Source organism: Cherax quadricarinatus, chromosome 8 (genome assembly GCF_038502225.1).
Source record: "Cherax quadricarinatus isolate ZL_2023a chromosome 8, ASM3850222v1, whole genome shotgun sequence".
NCBI lineage: Eukaryota > Metazoa > Arthropoda > Malacostraca > Decapoda > Parastacidae > Cherax > Cherax quadricarinatus.
The window spans coordinates 65,035,946-65,056,097 of NC_091299.1; the positions used below are offsets into that span (position 1 = coordinate 65,035,946).

At 38.9% G+C, this 20,152-nt stretch overlaps 1 protein-coding gene across 3 annotated transcripts in view; it reads right to left on the reverse strand.

Annotated features, from left to right (window-relative positions):
- Positions 1–1,652: 1,652 nt before the first annotated feature.
- Positions 1,653–20,152, reverse strand: part of LOC128685526 (ankyrin repeat and SAM domain-containing protein 6) — an 89,900-nt gene continuing 71,400 nt past the window's right edge. For all 3 annotated transcript variants that reach the window (XM_070083078.1, XM_070083079.1, XM_070083077.1), the window contains exons 10-11: positions 16,074–16,320; positions 1,653–8,923 (exon numbers count right to left, since the gene is read on the reverse strand). In XM_070083078.1, coding sequence (XP_069939179.1) covers positions 8,448–8,923; positions 16,074–16,320 — 723 coding nt within the window. In that variant the 3' untranslated portion in view covers positions 1,653–8,447. The remainder of the gene's footprint in view (positions 8,924–16,073; positions 16,321–20,152) is intronic.

The window sequence follows — 20,152 nt, forward strand, 5'->3', positions numbered from 1 at the left end:
TAGCGATCTCGGTGATATATATGCATCGGCAATTTCACCCACTTTGAGCCCCATTTTTGGCCAATTCCATTGTTCCAGTCGACCACTCTTAGCTATTTCATTAGAGCTTCATTTGTTCTATCGATTGAGTACAAGAAACCACCCATTTACCAATTTCGACTACCCAATAAGGTGGTCAAAAATTGGCAATTTGGCCAATTTCACACAAATTAAAAAAGATACCAATTTCAAAATGGAGTCCAGAATAAACAATGCAGACATTCCTGGTGCTAAAATAATATTTTCTCTGTTCATTGGTCACATCTCCAGGCCCCTCTTATATTACTCTTGCTTTCTATTTTGAATTTTTATTCACACAAAAAATATTAGATTTACTGTTATGCAGGCTACTGCATTATTGTAATAAATGTATAAATAATGTCAACCCATTCGTGACTGCATATTAATATGGCTAGTTGAACATTTATTGGACCGTGACATCATTTGTTTACTCTTAAACATCGGCAAAAATCAAACGTTTCCGCTACTTTGAGCTCAATTTCAAGGTCATTTTTATTGTGAAACCAATCAAACTCATCTCTATTTCTGTAACATATGTAATATATCTTCCATTCTGTCAAATGAGACCAAGAAAACGAGAATACAAAAATAAATACTATATGATAATACGTACACTTCAAAGTTGTTTTAATCCAAAAATAAGGTCGGAGTTTTTTTTTCTCATCACGCACTGCGTGCTGCAGGATTTTTTTTATACTGCGCACACTGACCACACAGACCCATTCTCTCACATGTGGGCCTACCAGCTTTCTCCCGCTAAATTTTGGTGTATTAGTATGTCAAAAACACTGGCTCGTAAGACGTATATATATGGCACCAATAGTCAAAGGGTTAATCCTCACCATTTCTTTTAAAGGCTGTACACCTATTATGTGAGTGATTTCTAGAGTGGTGTGTAACTTTGTATTTATCATAGCCTTGATTGTCGGCTTGAGTCATCTGACACAGGCGAGATAAGAGGGGCAGCATAGATCTTGACAAGATCTGAGGGTCAATCTGGCATCTCTACCTACACTGGTCCCCTTGCCAGTCGTAGCCGACCACTCAGTCAGCTACACACCATTCCAGCAGCCTTCTCCCAGTTATAACTCCACCAGCATTTCAAGGTGGTTCTTTACTGGTGACTCAACTGCTTCACAAGTGTTGTGGTGGTCAGAGGATCACAGTACCTCTGTTCGTCAGAATCTCTACTCATGTTGGGGTCACTGCCTACTCAGTGTGTCAACAGTCACTTACACCTGTGACCCCCTTCCCATCGTTATCAACAACAGCTCAGCGTTCCAAACCACGATTCAGAGCTAAGTGCCCAGAACATCGGCACGGCACCATTCTTAACTACGTATTGTGTACATACTAGCATGTTAGCTTTGAGTCACTAATTATTTATATATTTCATCTTTCATTTCTTTGCTTCAAGTAGGACTAATTTCATGTTTAAGTGTCTGATATTTACTTTTTTTTATATTAATAAATTTTTTTATCTTATTAAGTTATCATCGATTTTTCTATATTTTAATTTCAATAAGGAGGAACCAGCCTTATCAAAATTCTTTGATGGTCTGATAGGGCTGTTGAACCTTCACAAGGGTTAGTGGAGGTAGGGGAAAGTGCAAGAACAAAATTTCAATAAAAGTTGATACAACTGGTTAGTTGCTGTTTAAAAATCAAAGATAGTATGTCAAAGATAATGTCAAAGATAGTGTGTCAAAGTGTGTCAAAGATAGCATGTCAAAGACAGTGTGTCAAAGATAGTGTGTCAAAGATAGTGTGTCAAAGATAGTGTGTCAATGATTGTGTGTGTCAATGATAGTGTGTCAAAGATAATGTGTCCAAGATAATGTGTCAAAGATAATGTGTCAAAGATAATGTGTCAAGGATAATGTGTCAAGGATAATGTGTCAAAGGAGGGACATTCAGTGAGGATGTCAGTGTGTTATGGCAGAGGAGATGTCAAAAATGAATTTGCAAGTCCACTGATATAGTGGACTGACAGTGCGACCTGACAGTCCAGGAAAAAGGGTGCTGGGCATTTTTCCATGTGGTATCCATGAGTGAGTCATGTGCATCTGATATGTACACAAGAGAGTAGTCTCCCATTACAATTTCAGAGTGCTCAATAATTATATTTAATGACAGGTTAGAAATGACTAAACTAATTAAATACACAGTACCTGTTTTAACATAATTTTGAGGTAGACCTTTATTCTCAAAGACATTATAATGTCTGAAAGGCAAAATAAACGAGTAGTGCTATGATTCATATTATGTATTAATGGTGCAGTTCATGGGTCTTCTTAAATGACTGTAGTGTAGCAAAGCCTTCATTAGTACAAATTTGAATACAGCTCCCAACTTGAACAATTATTTAAGTATAATAATGTAAGTGCTTTTGTAAGTGTATTTTTTGGGGTCTGAAACGGACTAATCTAATTTAAATTATTCCCTATGGGAACAAATTTGTTCGGTAACGGCACTCGAACAGCCTTCTGGAGCGAATTATGGCCGAAACTCGGGGTACCACTGTAGTATGAAATTCGATTTAGTACAAATTATAAAATGATACTGGACCTTATTTGATATAAGTAAAAATTTGGTTGGTATGAGTCAGCCAGTGCAGATAAACAAGCTGCTGCTAATATCCTGTTATTTTTAAGAAAATAGTGGAAGATGGTGGATACACAGACCAACAAATCTGTAAATATTTCCCATGCTTGGGAAAAATTAAGTGCAAGAAGTGTGGAAACACATTTTGCCTCATTGTACAAATATGCAAGTTATAGCTAAGAAATAACAGATATTAGAAAGTGGCTTGGTTTCCATGACCTGGACTCTACAAATGTTTGTGACTTGCTTGAATCACACTCACAAGAAGGAGCTGTGACTTGACTTCTGCAACCACAAATAGGTGAGTATGGAGACCTTAATTTAGATCAACAATAAAATGTAATAAAGTTTTGTTGTTTAGCTTACAATAAACTTAAATAATAATATAATATAATACAGTTTCTCCTCACTTAATGACAGAGTTTTGTTTCTAAGACCTCATCGGTAAACGAATTTGTCGGTAAGTGAGGAGCACACTATACAGTGGACTTTCGACCAACGTTGGCATCGTCTAACGCTAAATCCGACTAGCAATACTTTTTAACGCAAAAATTTTGCCTCGAATAGCGCTAAAAAACCCGACCAATGCTATTCGTTCCGTTAGAGACGCATCCATTTGTGGCCTGAGCACGCCTCACTTGTCCCGTGGGTGCCAGTGTTTACAAGCTAGCCAGCCACTGCGGTCCCATCCAAACATACAATCGGAACATTTCATATTATCACAGCGTTTGTAGTGATTGCACCTGCAAAATAAGTCACCATGGGCCCCAAGAAAGCTTCTAGTGCCAACCCTACAGCAAAAAGGGTGAGAATTACTATGGAGATGAAGAAAGAGATCATTGCTAAGTATGAAAGTGGAGTGCGTGTCTCCGAGCTGGCCAGGTTGTACACAAAACCCCAATCAATCATCGCTACTATTGTGGACAAGAAAACGGCAATCAAGGAAGCTGTTCTTGCCAAAGGTGCAACTATGTTTTTGAAATTGAGATCGCAAGTGATAGAAGATGTTGAGAGACTGTTATTGGTGTGGATAAACGAAAAACAGATAGCAGGAGATAGCATCTCTCAAGCGATCATATGTGAAAAGGCTAGGAAGTTGCATGACGATTTAATTAAAAAAATGCCAGCAACTAGTGGTGATGTGAGGCTGCCAGTTCGGACCACAAAGCGGCTGAAAAATATGTGCAGGAATTCAATGAGTACATAGACAGTGAAGGACTGAAACTTGAACAAGTGTTTAATTGTGACGAAACAGGCCTGTTTTGGAAGAAAATGCCAAGCAGGACCTACATTACTCAGGAGGAAAAGGCACTCCCAGGACATAAGCTTATGAAAGACAGGCTTACTCTGTTGATGTGTGCCAATGCTAGTGGTGATTGCAAAGTGAAGCCTTTATTGGTGTATCACTCTGAAACTCCCAGAGTGTTCAGGAAAAACAATGTCCTCAAGGCTAATTTGTGTGTGCTGTGGAGGGCAAACAGTAAGGCATGGGTCACTAGGGACTTTTTCTATGACTGGTTACACTATGCATTTGCCCCCACTGTGAAAAATTACCTCCTGGAAAATAAATTGGACCTTAAGTGCCTCCTGGTATTAGACAATGCTCCTGGTCATCCTTCATACTTGGCAGAGCGACTTTCTGCGGACATGAGCTTCATTAAGGTCAAGATTTTGCCTCCTAATACCACTCCTCTCCTGCAGCCCATGGACCAGCAGGTCATTGCAAACTTCAAGAAACTGTACACAAAAGCTATGTTTGAAAAGTGCTTTGTAGTGACCTTAGAAACTCAACTGACTCTAAGAGAGTTTTGGATAGATCACTTTAGCATCCTCAATTGTGTAAACATTATAGGTAAGGCTTGGGAGGAAGTGACTAAGAGGACCTTGAACTCTGCTTGGAAAAAACTGTGGCCAGAATGTGTAGACAAAAGGGATTTTGAAGGGTTTGAGGCTAACTCTGAGAATCCTATGCCAGTTGAGGAATCCATTGTGGCATTGGGGAAGTCCTTGGGGTTGGAGGTTAGTGGGGAGGATGTGGAAGAGTTGGTGGAGGAGGACAATGAAGAACTAACCACTGATGAGCTGATAGATCATCTTCAACAGCAAGAGGCCACACCTGAGGAAACTGCTTCGGAGGAGGGGATAGAGATGTTGAAGAAGTTGCCTACTTCTAAGATTAAGGAAATGTGTGCAATGTGGCTTAAAGTGCAAACCTTTTTTGATGAAAATCACCCTGACACAGCTACTGCAAGCCGTGTTGGCAACCTGTACACTGACAATGTTGTGAAACACTTTAGGAATGTCATAAAGGAACGGGAGGTTCAGGCCTCTATGGACAGATATGTTGTGTGACAGAGGTCCAGTGACTCTCAAGTTGGTCCTAGTGGCATTAAAAGAAGAAGGGGAGTAACCCCGGAAAAGGACTTGCCACCTCCCATCAATCATCACCAGATCTTCAATAAAGGTAAGTGTCATGTAACTGTGCATGTCTTCTTTAGTTTGTGTGTATTAAAATTAATATTTCATGTGGTAAAAATTTTTTTTTTTCAATACTTTGGGGTGTCAGGAACGGATTAATTTGATTTCCATTATTTCTTATGGGGAAAATTAACTCCACTAACAATAATTTCGATTAACGATGAGCTCTCAGGAACGGATTAAATCGTTGGCCGAGGGTCCACTGTACTGGTAGTGGATTTATGTCAACCATCTTTGACATTGTTTTTATGTCACTTCTGCACCATTTATAGCATTTCTGGTATATTTTTAAATGATTATCCAGTAGTGTACTGTATAACATACATATATTATTTAGGTCTGAATACTGGTCAAAGAACTTTTGTTTTTCTTTTTGGGCCACCCTGCCTCGGTGGGATATGGCTGGTTTGTTGAAAGAAAAAGAAGAACTGGTCAAAGAGCCTGTCATAAGTCTGAGCCATCGGTAAATGATTACATCGCTAAGTGAGGAGAGGCTGTATCTTTATTTCTACAAGTGCGTGTACAGGGCATACAGGCCTAGCTGACATCAATGACATACTACTATATAGAAAACCCCTTGTTATGCAGAGCATTTTGGGCAAATTAGGTCAGTTTTGTCCCAGGATGTAACCCACACTGGTCGACTAACACCCAGGTACCCATTTTACCGATGGGTGAACATAGACAACCAGTGTAAAGGGAAAAAAAAAATATATATAAATGGTTATAAATGACCATAATTTTTAAAGGGGTGGACCGGTAAGCCAGCGGAAGGCCTCGGTCAGATGACCAAAAGCTCCAAAGGCGGGTCATCATCTGACTAAGACCCGCGTCAGGAAACATTTGTCCTGTTTCCTGATGAACCGTACCTAACCTAACCTAACCAGTGTAAAGAAACACATCCAATGTTTTTGTGTCTTATAACAGCTGCCAATAGTACGAATTCGATTAATGCGATCATTTAACGTGACTCATCATTCATACTAATCGAGGCTTTGCTATATACATATATAAATTTTTAAGCATAAATCCAATAAATGATAAGACCATTTACTGTGTTAAGGCACATACAATATATTCTGTGTAATAAAACATTATACAACCTCTCCTCACTTAGCAACTTCCTCATTCACTGACAACTCGGACTTACGACAGGCTCTCTGACCAACATGCATACCTAAATAATGTATAGAGCTGATTTCCTCTATAGCTTCTCCTCACTTAATGACGGAGTTCTGTTCTTAAGACCACGTCAGTAAATGAATTCGTCACTAAGTGAGGAGCATACTATAATGGTAGTGGGTTTATGTCAACCATCTTTGATAATGTTTTAATGTCACCTTTGCACCATTTATAACATTTCTGGTATATTTTTAAATGTTTATACAGCAGTGTACTATATACTGTAATAAACAGAATAGAAGAAATCAGCTCTAATATACATTATTTAGGTATGCATACTGGTCAGAGAGCCCGTCGTAAGTCCGAGTAGTTGGTAAATGAATACTTCGCTAAGTGAGGAGAGGCTGTATTCTGTTTATTACAATATACAGTACACTACTGTATAAACATTCAAAAATGTGGCAGAAATGTTATAAATGGTGAAAGGTGACATGAAAACAATATCAAAGATAGTTGACACAAACCCGCTACCATTATAGTATGCTCCTCACTTAGCAAATAATTTGTTTACCGATGTGGTCTTAGGAACGAAACTCTGTCATTAAGTGAGGAGTGACTATATTCTCAAATATATTGGGTAAGTTGGATACTCTCAACTTCACACACAATAGTATGTATCTTCACAACTTAAATTTTAATACAGTGTACTGCATTTCATAAAAATGTAACTTAGTTAAGGTAAAACTATTTATCACCAACTTAAATGTAGCAGAGTTAGCTATAAGTCTCACTAAATTTGAATTCCATGAAATCATGGAATGGATGGGGCCTGATCCCATGGTAAGTGAGTCTTAAAACCCACAGGCCAGTGGATCCCGTGATTTATTTACAATTGTAATATTACGATTTTGTGAGTCATGTTGAATTCCATGTAGAGTATCTACTCTGCTCATTCAGTTAATTTGTCAAAGAGGCTGCCAAAAAGCATCATGTTACTCAAGCAATAAGTTGACCTTTAACTTCATTAGTACAGAGGAAACAGACTTTTTGGTAGCACCAATCAAGCAATTGTTACAAACTTAATGACACTTTTAACTATTATCAATGTTATATTGAGTTATAACTCCAGTATTCAAAGTGACACTATAAAACAAAAGAGTTCATTAAGTGACCAACTTATTCCTAAGTAGCACGTGTTTATCACACGAATAAGCATTACTTCTCATTGGACCTGTACCTAGATAGACTTACCTGCTTATCGTTTTCAATTTTTTTAAAATACCAAGTATGAGAAGTCAGATGCTTCCTCCCTATTTGGTCCTAAAAATTCCTTATGAGAGACTTTTTTTTTGAAAAATTTAAGTCAGTGTGCTGTCTCTGTATTTTGGGAAAAAACTGGGTTTTCCTGAAATTTGAAATCTATTGAATTTGAATCTATTGAAATTTGAAATCTATTGAAATCTATTCAGAGACAATTCTAAATTAAATAATATGTAAAATATTCTGTCTTATCCTGAAAAATTGCCAATTTTCCAAAATTTGAACTCATATATGGAATGTTTGTTTATAACTGGAGAATTCTGAACTTCAGAGATCATTAAAAAATTTAAATTTAATTTACAGCATATACATATTTCGGAAAATTCTGAAAAAGAGAGATTAGTTCTACACTGTAAATACACAAATAAAAGTTTTTTGTGTTTTAAACACAACAGCAGTCTCCCACTGAGGCAAGGCGACCCGAAAAAGAAGAAACGTAAAATGTATACAGGAGAAGGGGTTACTAGCCCCTTGCTCCTGGCATTTTAGTTGCCTCTGGTGACATGAATGACTTATGAAGGAAGGATTCTTTTTCGCCTTCCAATGGAGATTATTATTATTATAATCAGAGGAGGTGGGAGGAAGTGCTAAACTTGTACAGGTCAAACAGTGCATGGGGAATGGGATGATCAAATTCCATCCAAGGAAGTAAATTATCTTTCAGAAGTGATGTGCAAAATAATTTACTATATAAATTATTGAAAAAATGTATAAAAATTTACCTAAAACCATATTACAGTATCAACTGATTGAATGATGGTGATTTTTTTTTTTTGGGTCACCCTACAATGGTGGGAGATGGCTTATGTGGCAAAAAGGAAAAATAATTTTTGTTGGCAAATAATTTTACATATTTTGCAAATTCACGTTTGAACTTTTGATTTTAAACTGGTAATAGCCCCAAGTATCTTGCTTCTGGCTGATGGTGTACTTATTCCTAAATCTTTAAGATCAGTGTCTGAAAGTTCTAAGAAAGCATCCAAGTCTACTTCCTGTTCAAGGAACAACTCAAGGTACTGGTCAAGTGCCAGTTTCTGGAGCACCTCGGAAAGCTGACCTGAACCCAAACTTAGTGTCAGATGAGCAGCGCTGGTCACGTCTGGTTTCTCTGTAACGTTGGGTGTAAGAGTTGCAATGGACCGGGATGATTTTGATGATTTATATGATTTTGATGTCACAGTTTTCACTGAGGAGCCACCTGAGCCTCTGCTGTCCAGGGATGACACAAGAAGATAATTTTCTCCAAGATTCTTCCCATAATTTCTGTTTTGGTTATCACTGTTGTTCTCATTTTGTGATCCATTAGTTTGTAGTATAGATCCCAGACTTTTAGCTTCACCTGAAATACATTAATTTAGTTAATTAAATGCTGTCTCTGCATAAATCAATAGTATGTATATGTTGTATTTTGCGGCTTATAAGGCTTGTTTTAGTTTCAGTGGCTCTGCATCAGACGTAACTGGGAGAGCTACAGCCCACCCCACACCCCAAACTTATAGCTCCCATCACTGACCTTCAATTTACAGGATGCAGGGTAGTTTTTGGAGACATATTATAGGGAAAAAATGCATATAATAAGCCACAAAATATGGTATGTATGTGTGCTCATGTGTGTATGTGTGCATATGTATGTATGTGTGTGTGTGTGTGTGTGTGTGTGTGTGTGTGTGTGTGTGTGTGTGTGTGTGTGTGTGTGTGTGTGTGTGTGTGTGTGTGTGTGTGTGTGTGTGTATGTGTGTGTGTGCATTCAGGTACATACATACATTAGAACCCACATATTCGCGGATTCCGTTTCCATGGTTTCAATTATAATACAAATGTATTATACCATAATACGTTTGAATTATGGTATAACACAAATGTGTAATACGTTTAGTAGGAAGTAAGTTGGTAGACAGCAACCATTCGAGGAGGTACTATCGCCCTACCAAGTGAGTGTTAAAAGGAAGCCTGTATTTGTTTTACATGATGGTAAGATTGCTGGTGTCTTTTTTCTGTCTCAAAAACATGCAAAATTTCAGGTACGTCTTGCTACTTACACTTAGGTCACACTACACATACATATACATGTTTATGTATACACATTCATCTGAGTTTTCCTTGATTTTATCTTAATAGTTCTTGATCTTATTACTTTTCCTTTCATATCCATGGGGAAGAGGAATAAGAATCTTTCCTCCGTAAGCCATGTGTATTGTGAAAGTCAACTAAAATGCCAGGAGCAATGGGCTAGTAACTCCTTTTCCTGTATAGCTTACTAGAAAGAAAAAGAAGAAAACCATCAAAGTGGGATGTTTGTATGTGTGTGGATGTTGTGTGAATGATAAGAAAGAGATTGTGGATGTTATGAATGAAAAGAAGCTGGATGTCCTGGCTTTAAGTGAAACAAAGCTGAAGGGGATAGAAGAGTTTCTGTGGGGAGAAATAATGGGATTAGGTCAGGGGTTTCTAATAGAGTTAGAGGTAAGGAAGGAGTAGCAATAAAGCTGAAGGATAAGTTATGGCAGGAAAGGAGGGAATATAAATGTATAAATTCAAGGATTATCTGGAGTAAAATAAGGGTTGGATGTGAAAAGTGGGTTATAGTGTTTATGCACCTGGAGAAGAGAGAAGTGTAGAGGAGAGAGAGAGATTTGGGGAAATGTTGAGTGAGTGCATGGGGAGTTTTGAACCAAGTGAGAGAGTACCTGTGGTTGGAGATCTCAATGCTAAAGTGGGTAAAAATGTTGTGGAAGGAGTAGTAGGTAAATTTGGGGTGCCAAGGGTAAATGAAAATGGGAACCATTCATTGAGCTATGTGTAGAAAGATATTTGGTAATAAGTAATACATATTTTATGAAAAAGAGAATAAATAAGTATACAAGGTATGATATAGCATGTAATGAAAGTAGTTTGTTAGATTATGTATGGGTGGATAAAAGGTTGATAGGTAGGCTTCAGGATGTACATGTTTATAGAGGGGCAACTGATATATCGGATCATTATTAAGTTGTAGCTACAGTTAGAGCAAGAGGTAGATGGGACAAAAGGAAAAGGGCATCAGAAAGTAAGAAAGTGAAAGTTTATAAACTAAGGGAAGAGGAAATTAGGGTGAGATATAAGCAACTATTGGCAGAAAGGTGGGTTAATGCAAATATGGGTAGTGGGGGAAGGGTTGAATAGGGATGGGATAGTTTTAAAAATGTAGTGTTGGAATATGGGCAGAAGTTTGTGGCTGTAGGAGGAAAGAGGAGTGATTGGTGGAATGACAAAGTAAAGGGTGTGATAAAAGAGAAAACGGTAGCTTATGATAGCATTTTACAAAGCAGAAGTGATATAAGAAGGGCAGGGTATATGGGGAGTAAAAGAAAGGTGAAGAGAGTGGTGAAAGAGTGCAAAAGAAGAGCAAATGATAGAGTGGGAAGAGGCACTGTCAAGAAATTTTGCAGAGAATAAGAAAATTTTTTGGAAATAAACAAGTTAAGATAGCCTAGAAAACGAATGGATTAGTCAGTTAAAAACAGAGTAGGGGAGTTAGTAGATGGGGAGCTGGAGGTATTGGGTAGATGGCAGGAAATTTTGAGGAACTTTTAAATGTTGATGAAGAAAGGGAGGCAGTAATTTCATGCGCTGGCCAGGGAGATATGAAATCTTTTAGAAGTGAAGAAGAGCAGGATATGAGTGTAGGGAAGGTTCGTGAGGTACTGCAGCTGGAACTGACACGATCATGACAGAAATGTTAAAAGCAGGGGGGATGGGATATAGTGTTGGAGTGATTGGTATTTTTAATAAATGTATGAAAGAGGGGAAGATACCTAAGGATTGACAGAGAGCATGTATAGTTCCTTTATATAAAAGGAAGGGGGACAAAAGAGATAGTAAAAATTATAGGAGAATAAGTTTAAGGGGTATATCAGGTAAAGTGTACGGTAGGGTTATTACTGAAAGAATTAGAGGCAAGACAGAGAGCAGGATTGCAGATGAGCAAGGAAGTTTTAGAGTGGGTAGGGGATGTGTAGATCAAGTGTTTATATTGAAGCACATATGTGAACAGTATTTAGATAAAAGTAGAGAAGTTTTCATTACATTTATGGGGAATCAAATACAAAATGGGAGTTGACACAGTTACTTCTTGCTGATGATACTGTGCTTTTGGGAGATTCTAAAGAAAAGTTACAAATGTTGGTACACGAGTTTGGGAGGTTGTGTAAAGGTACAAAGTTGAAAGTGAACATAGATAAGAGTAAGGTGATGAGGGTATCAAATGATTTAGATAAAGAAGAATTGGATCACGCTGGGGAGAGGGAGTATGGAAGAAGTGAATGTTTTCAGATATTTGAGAGCTGAGTTGTTAGAGGATGGGTTTATGAAGAATGAGGTTAACCATAGAACGGATGAAAGAAAAAAGGTGCGTTGAGGTATCTGTGGAGACAAAAAACGTTATCCATGAAGGCAAAGAAGGGAATGTACAAAAGTATAGTGGTACCAACACTCTTATATGGGTTGTAAATGCTGCAGCAAGAAGGCAGCTGGAGGCAGTGGTGTCCTGTTTAAGGGAAATGTGTGGTGTAAATATTATGCAGAGAATTTGTAGTGTGGAAATTAGGAGGTGTGGAGTTACTAAAAGTATTAGTTAGAGGGATAAAGAGGGGCTGTTGAGGTGGTTTGGTCATTTAGAGAGAATGGAACAAAGTAGAATGACTTGGAGAACGTATAAATCGAAAAAGTTCGAGGGAAGGGGTATTTGAGGTTTTGCGGCCGAGGGGATTGGATTTCCAGCAAGCATGCGTGAGCACGTTAGAAAGGAGTGAATGGAGATGAATGGTTTTTGGGACCTGACAAGCTGTTGGAGTGTGAGCAGGGTAATATTTTGTGAAGGGATTTAGGGAAATTGGTTAGCTGGACTTAAGTCCTAGAAATGGGAAGTACAATGCCTGCACTTTAAAGGAGTTAAAGGAGGGGTCTGGGATATTGGGAGTTTGGAGTGACTATAATAATAATATCTTTATTTACCTAGGCAGTAGGTTGGTAGACAGCAACCACCCAGGGAGGTACTACCGTCCTGCCAAGTGATTGTAAAATAGAAGCCTGTAATTGTTTTACATGATGGTAGGATTGCTGGTGTCTTTTTTCTGTTTCATAAACATGCAAGATCACAGGTACGTCTTGCTACTTCTACTTACACTTAGGTCACACTACACATACATGTACAAGCATATATATAAACACCCCTCTGGGTTTTCTGCTATTTTCTCTCTAGTTCTTGTTCTTGTTTATTTCCTCTTATCTCCATGGGGAAGTGGAACAGAATTCTTCCTCCATAAGCCATGCGTGTTGTAAGAGGCGACTAAAATGCAGGGGGCATTTTAGTCATATAAATTACTAAATTTAAAAAGAGAAACTTTTGTTTTTCTTTTTGGGCCACCCTGCCTTGGTGGGATATGGCTGGTTTGTTAGAAAAAAAAATGTACAAGGTATACAGGCCTAGCTGACATCAATGACATACTACTATATAGAAAACCCATTGTTATGCAGAGCATTTCGAGCAAATTAGGTAAGTTTTTTCCCAGGGTGTGACCCACACCAGTCAACTAACTCCCAGGTACCCATTTTACTGATAGGTGAACATAGACAACCGGTGTAAAGAAACATGTCCAATGCTTCCACCCCTTCGCCAGAAATCAAACCTGGACCCTCACTGTGTGAAGCGAAAGCTTTTACCACCAGGCGCCTCTGCAAAGACTGATTGTATATGAGTGATAGTGAAAGTGTTGAATTATAATGAAAGTTTTTTCTTTCTTTTTGGGTTTTTCTTTCTTTTTGGGTTTTTCTTTCTTGTGGGTCACTCTGCCTTGGTGGGAAACAGCCGATGTGTTAAAAAAAAAATGTAAATTACATTTTGTATACTGCAGGAAGAAATAAAATTGTTTGTCTGTTGTTTCCAGAGACATACTGACCTTGCTGGTGGCTATCAATTTTAATTCAGCCACCAAATTTACAGTAATAAGGATTTTTGTACTCCTGCATCAAAGACCACTCTGGATACTTGGGACATCTTTCTGGTCACAACCCCTGCAATGATTACAGCTAAAGCGACATTACCTCTGATCCTCCCACTCTTATGAGTGACCTTGTCAATGCTCATTATGTCTGCTAATACCTCAGACTCTGACTCACTCTTTCACTTACCTTGAGCTGTGGTCCCACTAGCCTGGGCTTCTTTGGATTATTGTAATACAAACTGAGAGTTAATTCATAGATTACACCTTGACTTCAACTTGAAATTTAACACCATTAAGCACATAACTAAAAAGGTCTCCAAAAGAGAAGGCATTGTCTCAAAGATAAGTTACTGTGTACCTCAAACAGCAGTACTTACATTGTACCACTTTCTAATCTATCCTTACCTCACCTATTGTATTTGTGCCTGGGGATCTACTATGTTAAATCACCTAAAAACAATAATAACTCAACAAAAACTGCTGAGTGAATGATTACCCATTCCAGTGCCAGAAAATGCAATCCCCCCACTCTTCAAAACCTTGAATTTACTTAATATACACAATATGCACTCATATTGCTCTGCCAGCTATATATATAGGACAATCAATACCAGTATAAACCCTTCTCTGAAACTTTTCCCTGATAGCTGCAACAGAACACGCTGGCATAACACAAGTCGCAAACCTCTTTGACATCCCCCATGTCTGACTCAACTTGTGTAAAAACTCATTACACATAAGACCCTAAGATCTGAATTTCTCTGCCTGAAGCAGCAAAAAGGTTCCCTATCTGCTTATAGATTCAGAACCACTTTTAAAAAGCACATCATCACCTTAATGTAATCGAGACAGCAATAAGCTATGTCAGACAAGACCAGCTGTCATCCAATTCTATCCTTATTCTTCTTCCAGTCTTCCTTCAACTCTCATACATAACTGATAACATATCTTGTTCTGTTTTATATATTGTAACTAAGTAACTTGCTTTATCTTTACCATCTTTATTCAGTCACTCCAAAAAACTAAAGATCACTGAATCAGTTTAAATAATATGTAATACTTTTGTAATTGACTTTTTGACCAGCAGTGAGAGGCAAGACTCTCACCACTGGGGTCTGGGGTTCGAGACCCGGACGAACTACTAAAAAAAAAAATACTACTGTCCTTAGCTGTCTTTTTTATTGTACTTATGATTGTAGTTAACTACCCAAGACAATAGTCTATGTCTAGTTCTTAATTAACATATAAGCCTTATGATTAGTTCCCTGAAATGCACTGCATAATTAGTGGCTTTCTTATGTGCCTTCCACTGTACTAATACATTTAAACTACACTGTTTACATGGCATGAAGAAATAAACATTATTAATATTTTTTTAACAAAGTGGCTGTCTCCTAGAGGCTTACTGCACATATTTTTATGGTATAAAACTCTTTTCTAGGTTAATAATGATATGATCTAAAATAACCTCTAGACCTCTATTAATAAAAGGCAGCAATTATGCAAAAACCTGGTAATACACAGAATCTGATGATTTCAGAAGGGGTGCTTATGGCCCCTCACATTTTAACAGGTCAAAGAAGCCACTGTGGATTAAAGAGGCTTGAGATGGGTACTTGTGTGTCTGTGTCATTGACCAAAGAACATAACATGCCATCCTTTGGAACTTACAAAGTTCAGATCGAAGGGGACTATACAGGTTAGCTTTCATTTTGCCGCAAATACATTTGTACCCAGTATGACAAGAGGCAGCAAGGTGGAGAGCCAATGAAAAGTGAAGGGTCTGAATATGTGCCAACTGTGGAGAGGGAAGAAAATCACCCAAGTGATATGCACTCAACTAAGAGGCAGACTCCTCCTTTTGGAGCATACACCTAAAATAGCTGCAGAAGTCTTTCCCACAATGGGGCTGTCCCAACTGGAATATTTGTGGGCAGTAATTTCAGCTGATCATGTGTATCCCACCTGCTGTGCCACTAGGGTAACTGGGGTTATTCATCCTTGCCTAATTTTGAATAGGTTCTAATAGAATTTCTTCAATCACTTTGTTGAATCCTCTGAAAGAAGATTATAAAGCTGGCAATGCAATATGAAATGCCATACAAACTCCACCTAATCTGACATGTTTCCACTGAGATTCCCCTAAGAAAAAGTTTACACATACAGTGTACCTTGAGTTATGAGCAGCTCCCAATTTAAACAATTAAGTGTATTTTTGTAAGTGCTTCTGTAAGTGTATTTTTGGGGGCCTGAAACAGATTAATCTAATTTTCGTTATTCCTTATGGGAACAAATTGGTTCGGTATCAGCATTCGAACAGCCTTCTGGAACAAATTAAGCTCATAACTCAAGGTACCACTGTATTTATATTTACTGAAATTTCAATGAATTGCTCGCGCTACTTTTGTGACACTATTAGAAATAATAAAATCAGACAAATTAAAATTTTTAAGAGAAATAAGAAGGCATTAAAGATAAAGAGTTGGATGATTACTTTTTGAGACTTACCTGAGGACTGGGGGCTGGGACCTGATAATGATGATCCAGGTGAAAACCCTCCACCTCCCATACTCCACTTTAAAAGTTTGGAATTTGTAGCATGGCGAGGTGGTTGTACAGGACCTCCTGGTATAATTTTGCGACCTGGAGGCATGGCTTTAGACACAAATCCTGGCTTTCCTCCAGTTGGGGAAATATGTGGTGGAACCATACTTTTCATAGTTTCTGTCACATGGATGCTACCAGCTCCAAAATCCTAGAATGGAGATTTAATGTTATGTATTACGTAATGTGAGTCATCTGAGTTGCTGTAACAAAAGTACAATAATTTAAAGCAGAATTTATACATAACCTATAAGTTTTAATACAGGAAGTTCCTGTTTATACAGCAGATTAGGTTCCAGGCTACTTTTGTAAAGCAAAAATTGCTATAAAATGAAACGGCCTTTTTTCACTTTCAAATGCATATAAAAGCCTTATATCATGTTTACAATATCATAAAATAAGTAAGCAACAGACCTAGGCCTAAAAAATGAATATATGGTACACACATTAATTACCTTAAAATATTTTTGTCCTTAGCTTACAGTGAGTGGTGAATATATTTATTGCATGAAGTCTGAATAAACGAAGAATGGGTGTAATTGAAAAACCATTGCATTAGGGAAATGCCGTAAAGCAAAGCACTGGCAATTTGCCCTTCTGTGCACCAAGACAATTAACATCATTACTGTGTTATTTTTTCTTCTTCTCTATAGCAGGAATAATATGAGGGAAGTGTGCACCAGGCTTCAGCCAAAATGAATCACTTTCACTGCCATGATGACTGAGCCTTCGCCTGGTATTTTTCCATTATGTCTTGTGGCATGCAAAGAGTACATAACCTTTATTCGGTGCATGTAAACACCCTCATTAACAGGCTATCTCCCCCAACCAGCAAACCAGGGGCTAAGGGTTGATGATGTGGCCCCGTCTTTTAATCAGTACCCAGGTTCCAGCCAATGAGAAGATAGTTTTGGCAATCGCAGAGGTGATGTGGGTACCACTCACCTGTCTGCCCTTGTCATTCCCATTCTAGAGCTGGTTGAAGCATGGTCTGCTCTCTAGTGACTTCTATTCTGCCTTGCTTACCGTGGAGTGCACTAATACTTATTGTTGTACATAAGTGTATATAGTGTCCATACTTCTTTTCTAAATTGGTGAAGGATAATATAAGTCAAAAGTTTTTCTGCTGTGTTTATTTTGCTCCCTTTACACCCAGGATAACAGGCCTTTGGGACTCCTGGGTTATAATATGGGTAGCCTGTCCGAGAGCTGGAGCTGGACTTAGAGCATGGGTTGAGCCTAGGGTGATGCTGGAAGCAGGAACATTGTGTAGCTTGCTGTCTGGCCTTACGAACTTTGCGTGTCAATTGCCTTGCTATGGTCAGCCTTGCTATTGTATGATTGTTCAATAGCTTGCTACTAGCTTGTTCGAAGTGCTCGCTTCACTATGGTCAATCTTGTGTGAAGATTTTGCAGTCAGCTTTGCTATTGTGTATCCACCTTGTAAGCGTATGCGTATTCTGCAATCGTACTGAGCATAGCTAAGCGTGTTCTACAAATAACGTGTTACGTTGGGGTATTCTGCAATCGTACTGTGCATAGCTAAGCATGTTCTGCAAATAACGTGTTATGCTGGGGTATTCTGCAATCGTACTGTGCAGAGCAAATAACTTATACAATGGGGTATGCCACCTAGACGAGTCAGACGTCTGGTGTTGGCATTTACTTTATTTAACTTGCCTAAATTGTCCCTACAGCGTTGTTGGCAAATTGCTCGTTCCACTGGCATTGATTATGAACACACTCTCACAGCTGCACAACTGCGTTCACTGATCACTGGCAAACTTCGGGAAGAGGAGATGGCACATCAGACTCCTCCCTCTATGGGAGCCAGGAATGAAACTCCGATGTTCTCGCAGGAGGAAGATGATACATCAATGGAGCAAAATCGTCAGTCTAGTGCAGCAGGGTTGTCTCAAGGCGAATCAGCGGCACTGGCACTTGAGCTGGCAAAAATCAATCTTGAGCAGACTAGGGAACAGAGGGCACTTGCCAAGGAAGAAAAAGAAAGAAGGCAGTTTTTGCAACTTGTAAATGACTTTAGTTTACAGCTTGTTCCCCGCTTCAATGAGGCCGAACCAGAACAATTTTTCAAAGCTTTTGAAAATCAGGCTCGAGCCTTGAGGTAGCCGGAACAGCACTGGGAGTCGTTGGTTCACACAGCATTGTTTGGTAAAGCACAGGAATTTACGTCAGTGCTAAATGACACTGATTTTTCCGATTATAAAGTAGTGAAGACCACAGTTTTGGGAGCATATACATGTATCCCAGCTAAATACACAAAGATCTTTAAGTTAGGCAGACAACAGCTTGGTCAGTCCCTGGTTGATTTTGTGTGACAGCAGACCAAAGCTTTTACCAGCTGGTATAAAGCAAGTGGTGTTGCTACCCTCGATGATCTTGTGCAGCTTATTCTGGTTGACAACCTGCTGGAGTCTGTGGGACCAGAGGTTAGAGTCTTTCTGCAGGATTGTGACTTAACCACTGCATTGGAGGCAGCCAGGTTGGCTGATACCTTTGAAACTAACCACTCCTCATTCGAGCGGTCCCATCTCTCTTTTCAACAGCCTGGCATGAGCAGAGATTGTCAACCTTGGAGGATGAAGTGCCAGCCGGAGGGAGAATGTCTACGTCAGCCAACTAAGTCACCTGGTGAGCCATGCTTCTCAACTTATGGTCCACCTGGTGAGAGACAAACCACTCAACATGGTGTAACTCGACAACAGTATCCAGAGAGACACCAGCCAGAGTGACACCAGTTGCAATGTCAGCAGGGAGTAAAGGGCAAGCCTGTCATCTGCTTCCTCTGTAACAAAGTAGGTCACATCTGTCCCAACTGCCCCCACAAACCCCAACCTATTGGGAAAATCTATAATATCCCTAGTAACATGTCCCTGAAAGAAGTAGAGAAAGGGATGGCCCCTTATTACTGTCAGAGTCTTATTTCCCTTCAGGAAAACTCAAACACAACTGAAGTCAGAACCTTTAGAGATACTGGAGCATATTGCTCACTTATAAGAGAGGGAATATTACCCCTTTCAAAGAACACCTCCTTAAATTCCTCTGTTTTGTTGGAAGCATTTGGACGAGCTATATTTTCTGTCCCCTTGCATAGAATTTATGTACAGTGCAACTATTACACTGGATACTTGACTGTGGGTGTATCCGAGGGATTCCCCATAAAAGATGCCATGTTATTACTGGGTAAAATGAAGTGAGTTATAGAATAAATGAGGGAGGAAAAGATGAGACATTTGTTGAGGCATCTGTGGAAGGATAATGGAAAAAAAAAAAAAAATGTACTAGAGTATAGTGATATCACTACTTTTATATGAGTGTGACGCATAGGTTTTGAAAACTGTAGTGAGGTGCCTAAAGGCAGCCGAGATGTCATGTTGGAGGAGAACATATAATATGAATCAGGAAATCATAACATGATTGCAAACAAACCAATGACCTGGAGTTTTATGACTCACTTGCCATGGGTTCAAACCCCACCTTTTGTAAGTGTAATATCTTATGAATATCATGCATAGAATTGCGAACATAAAAATAAAAATGCTATCTGGGGTCACCAAGGGTATAATTCAGAGATGATGGAAAGGATGGAGAGGAATAGGTTGACATAGCATGTGTATAAATCTGGGATGGAAGATAGGAGTGGAAGGGGTCATCCCAGGAATGGCTGGAGGGACAGGATAAAGAAGGCTTGGAGTTTTAGGGGCTTGAGCATCCTGCAGGCTGGTGTGAGTTTGTTAGGAGTGAATAGATTCTTAATGGGCATGCTGCTGGAGTGTGAGCTACGAAACATTTATGAAAGAATTCAGGGAAACCTGAGTCCTGAAGGCAGGAAAGGCAGTGTCTGCACTCTGAAGGAGAGGTTGAGATGTTTCAGTCAGAGGTTAATTTGAGCTGTGTGTCAGCACACTTCTGGAAAAAGAGCAACTGAATGACTGTTGGTGAAAGTATTTCCTTTTATGGGT